At 40.5% G+C, this 8,605-nt stretch overlaps 1 protein-coding gene across 4 annotated transcripts; it reads right to left on the bottom strand.

Moving 5' to 3' along the window:
• Nucleotides 1-2,408: 2,408 nt before the first annotated feature.
• On the bottom strand, nucleotides 2,409-7,827 carry LOC127364432 (transmembrane protein 184C-like). Of its 4 annotated transcripts, none has more exons than XM_051401974.1 (12): nucleotides 7,492-7,827; nucleotides 6,675-6,848; nucleotides 6,360-6,490; nucleotides 6,165-6,201; nucleotides 5,286-5,491; nucleotides 5,129-5,203; nucleotides 4,442-4,535; nucleotides 3,942-4,054; nucleotides 3,629-3,728; nucleotides 3,447-3,524; nucleotides 3,243-3,336; nucleotides 2,409-3,149 (listed from the first exon to the last, which is right to left on the bottom strand). In XM_051401974.1, the coding sequence occupies exons 2-12, from the start codon at nucleotides 6,789-6,791 to the stop codon at nucleotides 2,881-2,883; spliced, it is 1,314 nt and encodes a 437-aa protein (XP_051257934.1). In that variant the 5' UTR covers nucleotides 6,792-6,848; nucleotides 7,492-7,827; the 3' UTR covers nucleotides 2,409-2,880. The 4 variants fall into 4 exon arrangements, with proteins under 4 accessions (XP_051257934.1, XP_051257932.1, XP_051257935.1 ...); XM_051401972.1 differs by having other exon boundaries at nucleotides 7,513-7,827; XM_051401975.1 differs by having other exon boundaries at nucleotides 7,525-7,827.
• Between the last annotated feature and the right edge of the window lie 778 nt (nucleotides 7,828-8,605).

Below are 8,605 nucleotides of genomic sequence, written 5' to 3'. Positions count from 1 at the left end.
CTTCCTCTTTAAGGGCCTTTCTCAATTCTCTCATTTGAGCCTTCTCTACCCCTCTGTGTGGGAGGGACTAACATGTGAGGACAGGAATCAAGGACAGGAACTGAGGATGTAAAAACTCGGAAATGAGAAAGGCCTTAATTTTCCCTCCCAATTTTGAACTGCCATTGTTGTGCACACCGAAGAGCAAACCTGAATCACATCTATAGCGTTAAAGCTTTTATTCAAGGCGATCTAATTGGTTATAGATGTTTTTTACAGGTACATTAAGACTGATAATCAAATGTGATATTTCAGTGGCACTGTTCAGCAAACAACACACACAGGCTTTTTGTTTGAATGACATGTCTAATGTAAGATGTAACACGAGTTAGTGTTTTCAATAACTGTGCCTAGTACTAGTTTTTATGTCTGGGCAATTGAAAAGAAAACTGTACATGCATAAGAAATACATTATATATTACATTACATACATTAATTATATTATATCACCCACTTCTTTTCTGCATATGTTTAAATGAAACAAATATAACATGAAAGTGTCAAAACAATTTTATTTACTTATTTATTTCAACAGGCAAGTCACAAAAGTTTGTAAAAACACTAATATCTCATGTTACTCATCAGGATTATCTGATCTGGTCTTAAAGTTACAGACTGTAGGTAGAACATTTGCATTATGGGAAATGTAGGAACCATTGTTTTTGAAGTTTAACTCATATTAGTGACTGAAAGTCAGGATATCTCATCCTCTGCTGATTTATTTTTTAAATCTGTCTCTTGTGAGGACTCCCACTTTATGGATGTGAAATATTAAATCACTGGCAGTTATTGATACACAGTAAAATGGGCCAAAGGTTGGGTGAGCATTGCAAAGCCACTGGGGGTTAATATCCTCTCATTGTCACACCCAAGTGAGTTAATTTAAGCTAATTAAGCCACTCCTGAAAAGTTATTAACAATACAGTATTTATTTTAGAATATGCACTCCTGCACTTGCTATCATCTGTTTATAACAGCTACTGTATGTATTTATATTGTTTAACTTTATGTTTAATGGACTTGTACTTGGTAAATGGACCTGTACTTGTATAGTGCCTTTCTAGTCTTCCGACCACTCAAAGCGCTATTACACTACATACCACATTCATCCTTTCACACACATTCACTCAGTGATGGTAAAGTCCATCGAACAGAAACTAACATTCATACACACTCACACACCGATGCACAGCATTGGGAGCAATTTGGGGTTCCTTTGTCCTTTTTAACGTATCTTTGTAGCCGTTGCTCTGTGGTATTTTAAATGGGAGGGGCGTTTGTAAAAAAGAAGCTATGTCTAACCTCAAACTTCCTTTTTCCTGTGAAAATAGTTTCTAAAGTATAGATAGCCATTTACGGTTGGTGTCAGTTTGGTTTCAACAGCTTGTTTTCTCTCTGTTAGATTCTCTTGCAAAGTTTGTCCTATTTTGTGCTCATGATTAATTTTAATGGACCATCTGTGTCACCTAGTGGTGAGAAATACTAATAACAAGTGTACAGTAGTGACTCCAGTGTACATGGTAGAAATGAGGCAATGAGTCTTTTGTAATCAGCTGTAGACGTTTTGCCAGACCTCTACTACAAGCTCACAGAGGTTTTGTAAAGTATCTTGAGTGACAGCGAGTCAGCATGCACAACCCCCTGAAACTGAAGCAGCTAAATGGAATCCAGCCATTATTACAGTTTTTCTCATTTCCTTTGCCTCAGTTATTGAATAAGTTTTCTCAACAACTAGTTTGATGTCCAGAACAAATTTTCATTCATCAAGCAATTTGCACGGGTTTTGTCTAATGTTCAAAAGAGTGCAAATGTCTACAAATTGCTCAATAACCATTTGCTTCTCAGTGAAATTGTCAGATTCTTGACAACTTCTAAACATTATTTCTTTATTCACATGCAAAATGATCCATTCAATTTTCCAAATCTGTCAGACAGGGAATGTTTGTGATATGCATATTCTTTTCTGGCATACAACAGCATTGTACAGCATTGACTAATCCCAGTAAACTATGAAACTACTGTTAAAATCTGAATGTTGTCTCCACAGATATCTTTGTTCATTTGCTATTTGAACTGCAAGGGTAGCCCTTACCAATCTCGTATAATGTTAGTTAGTGTAGGAACTTAGGGATATAAGGATAATGGTTGCTGCTGGCTTAGCCCAGCTCTACTCTAACCTAATTTGCCCCAAATTTGGATTCTCTGGATGGCAAGCGGCACATGCAGACATCTATGCCTCAAAACGTGTCTTCAGTCAGCCTGCGGTCAGCATCACAGATGTTACATCCATGTTTTCCTTGTTGTTATTACTAGACCTTGCTTGAGTTTTCAGAAGAGTGGAATCACATTTAACAACAGCAACAATCCAATTTTCTGGTGATTAGATATGGCATGTTCCTTTATTATGAATTAAAACAAATGGTTAAACCTACTTCAAGGACACTTCAACACCGTGGGAGTGTAAAACCAACAAGCTGCTTCCACTCTGATGAAAACATCAAATATTCTTTCAACAGTCAGAGATACATTTATCAAAATGACATCATTAGACATTAAAATACAGATTTAAAACATTTAAAACTGGGTAATTATTTTAAAAATACATTTGACATGGCTTTGACATCACAGAGTGACGACTCTTTCTCTTCTCTGCTTTCCTTTGCTTCATCCTGATGAAAACCATTCAGAGTTCAGTCCATGTTTACATTTTTATTCTGAGTTTACAGAACTTAGAGTTTATTTGTCCATAGCTATGAAGCACATCAAAACAAGGGGGCAAAGGACATAAAGAGAGATTGAAGTTCCCACCCCTGGCTATGTGCTTCCAGTGGTGTCACCCTGTTATTGGCTGTCACCTGCCTCAGGTGAGTCGCTGTCGTCATCCCAGGAAGAGGAGGTGAACCCTGCAGGGGCGGAGATAGAGTGTGGGGCGGTGGTGTGGCCAAGGCCCTGGTACCGCCCACTCGAGGAGGGGGAGGAGGGCATCGATGTGGCTGCTGCGGCGACGGGGTCCTGGGAGGTCGATGTGAGGAGGCCGGTGTGCTCAGTGTGTTCGGGTCGAACTACCGTACCGAAGTACATCTTGTTGGGACGACCCAGGAAAGTACGACCTGGAGGGGGGTGGCAGAGATATTTACCATAGCTGCAGATGCAGATATTATTACTAATTCAAGCAGTGTGAAGAATAATAATGAGACACGCACCAACATGGCGGACTTGTTCTGTGACATCCGCTCTGATGTCAGAGAAATCCCACATGGCCAGAAAGCTGTCGAAACATGACCCCTCCTCTGCCTCCTGGATGGAGGAAAGGGACGAATAGACAGGATGATAGATAGATAGATAGATAGATAGATAGATAGATAGATAGATAGATAGATAGATAGATAGATAGATGAAATGTTTACCTGTACGTATGGTTTGTAGGTGAAGGTGTAGTGGTGAGCGATGGCAGCCAGGAACATCTCTATGCAGATGATGAAGTCCTGTTTCAAATAAACAATCAGTTAATTCAAATAAGTCCTATGTCAAAGGTCACATGACTGTGAGGTATCAATATGAGTGATTTGCTTATAAATGTTTGTTGGACCTGCAATCCGGTAGCCACGGCCTCCACACTGTCCCAGTCCCAGGTGTGTTTGTCAGAGATCACGCCGACCTTCACCAGAAACGCTATGAAAACAGCCTGCCTGAAGAGAGAAAGAGGAAGATAAATGTGTCACAACTAAGGGTGGAATTTACATAACAATAACAATTTAGTTACAAAATATATTACTGATTAATCTGCTGATTATTTCTTCAGAGAGTTGATTAACTGTCGTTCCCAGAGCATCAAATTCAATGTACACTTATATAAAACAGAGAAACGCAGCAAATTACTCTCTTTATCCTTCCATACTTACCAGAAGGAGACAAACACCACCAGTTTGACGCAGAGGAACTTGCCCACAGGCCTGATGGGAGTCAGCTCTTCTTTGAGAGCTCGGTACAGCAGCACTAGACAGTACATGGCAAACTGGAGAGAGGGATAAAGATATGTATACTTTACTGTATACTTAACAATAATGGCAGCCAAACATACAGCATTATGACTCCAAACTATGTTTGATTTCCAACTGTGAAATGTATGTGTTCTATACTATCCCTATAGTGCAACAGAAAAAATGTGCAGTGTGTCAAATTGTAATTGTCATTTCTACAAATCTAACATTAACTCAAAATTGAATACTCACTCCAACAGTTATCAACTGAAGAAATAAAGGTACCACCAACTGGTTTGTGGTGAGTTTAACTTCCATTTTGTACTTTCACGTTTTAAGGGGATTAGGAATGTACTATATTATGACAATAAGAGTCCTCACAAGTATAGTGAGTCAGTGCAATCCATTATGTGTGTCTTTACCAGCTGTGATATGTTGTTGATGATGACCAGGTAGGACCAGGCGTTTCTGAAGCTGAAGTTGGCTTCATCATAAACCCCACAGAGCTGACAGATCCTGCAGAGAAGGAAACAATAAATGTTCAGCTTCTCAGCTTCCAAAAGTTCAATGTGTGTTCTCAGATTCCCAAATAAGAAATAAACATTTTAAAGTGAGAAATTCACATTTCACACTCACATATTTGTCATTTTGCCACCTTTTGTTCCGGTGCGTTACCATTATTCAGAGCAATGTATAAGCCAAACCCTGGCGCTGTTGTTTACTGTTGAAGAATAGATGTGACTACAGTATGAACAGGGCTATTGCCATGGTTACATGGTTACAGTTAGCTACCTTGCTAACCACGATCATTGTGTCACTAGCATGCCGTGTTAAAACTACGGTTACATGTTACAGATTGTACAGTGTGAAAAGTATCACCATGGTTACAGAAAACTACTTACAGTGCCACGCTACTACTACAGTGCTGTCACCATGGTTACAGTAAGAAAACTACAGTGATGTGTCACCATGGTTACAGTGAGGAAACTACATTGATATATCACCATGGTTACAGTGAGAAATCTACCGTGGCTATGGTAAGAAAACCTACAGTGGTCGCCTCATAGTGGGAACTTATGGTTATAAGTAAAATAGTAGAAAAAACTTACAGCGCTATAACGGTGGTCACAGGTCTGACCACAGTGTACTGGAGGACTCCCAGCTTACACCTGAACAGCAGCACCCTGAGAGAGAAACAGAGAGAAACACTTTAACATCCATCCATCATATAGTCACCCCACTGTATACCTGCCCTCCTCCTCTTACTCTCCCATGGGCCATGGAGGGCAGCAGCAGAGCGGGGGCAGGTGTGGCTGCTGCTGCTGGACCTCCAGCATCAGCACCAGGCTGGGGTACTGGTTGCTGAGGAAGCTCAACAGGAACACCAGGAAGTTGTAGATGACGTAGGCCTCATAGCACTCCCTGCATGTGTCCACGTAGATGGCCAGACTGGGATACCGCAGAGCCAGCCACTACACAGGAGGGAGAAGAGATTGAAAGTAATAAAGGGATTATTTATTATTGTCGAGATGTGCATGACTCACACGAAAGAAAGACAGGAAGAAAGAAACAAAGGTGGAAAGAAAAGGATTAAAGATGTTACCATGTATTATAATTACATTAACTGCAATGGAGTTAACCGACTTTATAAGACTGATCATTTTATTGTTATTATCATCATAATTGCTGCTCATCTTTGTTATCATCACTATTATTATTAGTCATATAGTTGTTATTGTTGCTTTGACTGTTCTAAGTAAGATTTTCCTCTGCCACAGTGTTTGGTCATGGTAGGAAATATTGGGTTTAAAATAATAATATATGATATAAAAGAATTAAACGAGTCGTATAAGGAGTACGTTCTGAACCTGCTGTATATGAAAAGTGTCCTGAGATAACTTCTGATATGATGTGGCGCTATTCAAATAAAATTAAACTCAGAAATAGTTAAACAGACACAGAAGAGTGTGTGTAGCTTGACCTGTGGTCTTGTGACAATGTCCCTTTGCCTCCAATTAAGGTGCGTTGCCACGGCAACGTAATGTAATAGAACAGAGTGGACAGGCCACTGTCACTTCCTCTGTGTGTGTGTGTGTGTGTGTGTGTGTGTGTGTGTGTGTGTGTGTGTGTGTAATTATGACTCACGCTGTCCAAACTGTAGATAGGGACCATCCATAGTATTCTGGTGCAGAGAGACAAAGAGGAAGAGAGCATCATTTCAGGCAACTACTGTAGTTATATATCTACAGTATTATTGAGGTAAACTGTTTACTTTACAGCAAACTTAAAAGTGTGTGTGTGTGTGTGTGTGTGTGTGTGTGTGTGTGTGTGTGTGTCCACCTGATAATCGGTCTCTGCAGCTCAGGCTGGGTGTAGTGCACAATGTGCTGCAGGATCCCCCACAGTGAAATTGGGATGGTCAGAAAGACAAAGATGCCTGCAATGAACCAGGCTTTACTGTGAGTCCCAACCTGCAGAGACACACAGAGACACACACAGAAAAATCTGAGTGAGAGTGTTACTTTGTTGGATTTCTTTAGAACTGTAACCACCAGAGCTTAATAGACCAAAATCCTGACTTAGTGAAGCCGGAAGGTCCAGATGTGGTCAGAGGGGCAGCGGGTCTGTGCGGAGCTCATAAAGAAGGAGGTGTACCTTGTCTTTCTGCAGCTCCCAGATGCAGAGCGGCAGCACGGCCACCAGCAGGAGAGCGTACAGAACCAGAACCAGCGGGCGGATCCACCTCCTCCACTCTGCGCACGAACACGGCATGACGGCTGCTTTACCCTCGGCGTCGACTACAGGCACATCCTAAACCGGAGGTCACACCTGGGGGGGGAAACCGATAGGGGTATTAGAGAGAAACAGGTCACACTCTTATGTGTAGAAACGTATTATATACTATTTATTACAATTCTCAACCCAACTTTTAACAATGTGCATCATCTAGAAATGACCATGTTTTGTTAAAAGTATAATGACAATAAAGTTTAACTAAATTGTGTATATTTTATTACTAAGCTAACAAAAACATTGTTATTCTTATTTAACACATACCTATGAACATTATATTTCCTCCAATAGATTCTCCTAAATGTTACACACTGGACCTTTAATGAAACACTTCTTTAATGAAATATACTTCAACTAGGCCACCATATATTAAGTAGCTATCTACAGGTTGAACCGACTGTTACAGACATACTTTCTGACAGTAAAAACAAAGATTATATCCTATAATGTGTAATATTGCAATGTCATGGATGTTAGAAATGCCATAAAATATTTAATTTCCCTACATAATTAGTCTAAAATGCAACGAGGTCGCTATAAACGTACCATTAAACACCACATCACAAAGCAATATTACAGAATTATTAGTGTATTTCGCTCAAAATTGGCTAAAAAATATCAAATGTGGACATAATTATCGATTACACAGAGAAAACAGCATATAAAGAGAATAAAACACTTCAAATGGAGAGATAAATACAGATATCTGGACCGCTGAAGCTGAAGATGTTGACTCAGAGTGACGGTTGGCCTGTTTTCATCCTCAGTTCAGTTTCTGTTACCAGGCAACGCATCTCTCCTCCGCCCCACCGCGCACCGCAAACCGACCCCGCTCCTCCTCGGTCCCTGTTCGGTCCGCTCAGGCCTCCGATCACCGGCCGATCAGCTCTCTGATCGATCACCAGCGGATCGTTAATCCGTCCGGCGGAGGGCTTCAGGGTGCAGCTCCTGTCCGCGTTTGGCCTCCCGTTTCCCGTGTTTACGCGCCCACGTCACCGGGAGGAATGTGGACATCAGTCACGTGGTGGACAGGAAGGCGACACAAACAGCCGCTTTCACCCGACAAATCTAATTATCTTAATTTAAAGGGTATTTTAACACACATTCCGTCCACACTGCGGCCACTGTCACTTATTTTATTTCAGTTATATTAGTTTTTATTTCTCAAGGAGTAAATGCTGTTTCAGAGGCTCAAGGGACAAAAAATCTGGTGGGGAAATAAACAGGAAAGCTTTATTTTACTGTACCACTGAATGCACCACGAAAAACACACAATATACAAAAAGATTAAAGGCCTTGATGCCTGCATTATTACCACATACTGAGGATCCATCTGGTGTATATTACTGCTCCTGTTGAAATCAAAAAGTGAGACATTAACTGATGGAGATGACATAACTATCTGGTTTTAAATGAAGCACAGTTCAGTACAGAGGCTGAATGGAGGATAGAGCTGCTGCAGACTAATATACGTCAACAACTTTTGGACGGATTGCCATGATCTTTGGTTCAAATATTCACAGCGCCCAGAGGACCAAACCTAATGACTGTAATGACTTCTCCTCTAGTGCAGAGCAAAGTAGGGCCCAATGGCCAAAGATGGTTCAAGCAAAATAAAATGATAAATGTGTTTTAAAAGTTGTAATATAAATCAGTGTGTATGCTGATTTTATTTGTTGTACAGTAAAATGCTCTGTAAATATATGTGACCCTCTATAGATTATCTGAGCACACACTTTGTGCAGGAAGTCAGTCAAGGGAACTTGGGTTCCTATTAACCTTTTTCATCTTAA

The sequence above is a fragment of the Dicentrarchus labrax genome, unplaced genomic scaffold, assembly GCF_905237075.1.
Source record: "Dicentrarchus labrax unplaced genomic scaffold, dlabrax2021, whole genome shotgun sequence".
Classification (NCBI taxonomy): domain Eukaryota; kingdom Metazoa; phylum Chordata; class Actinopteri; family Moronidae; genus Dicentrarchus; species Dicentrarchus labrax.
Note: the sequence above shows the minus strand (reverse complement) of the source record. Positions and strands in the feature narration are given on the sequence as shown.

Coding starts and splice junctions, on each gene's coding strand:
- LOC127364432 (XM_051401974.1), bottom strand. CDS start 6,791: ATGCCGTGTTCGTGCGCAGAGTGGAGGAGGTGGATCCGCCCGCTGGTT. Junction 5,204..5,285: donor CCTCCATGGCCCATGGGAGA/GTAAGAGGAGGA, acceptor TTTCTCTCTCAG/GGTGCTGCTGTTCAGGTGTA. Junction 3,729..3,941: donor GTGGTGTTTGTCTCCTTCTG/GTAAGTATGGAA, acceptor TTCTCTCTTCAG/GCAGGCTGTTTTCATAGCGT.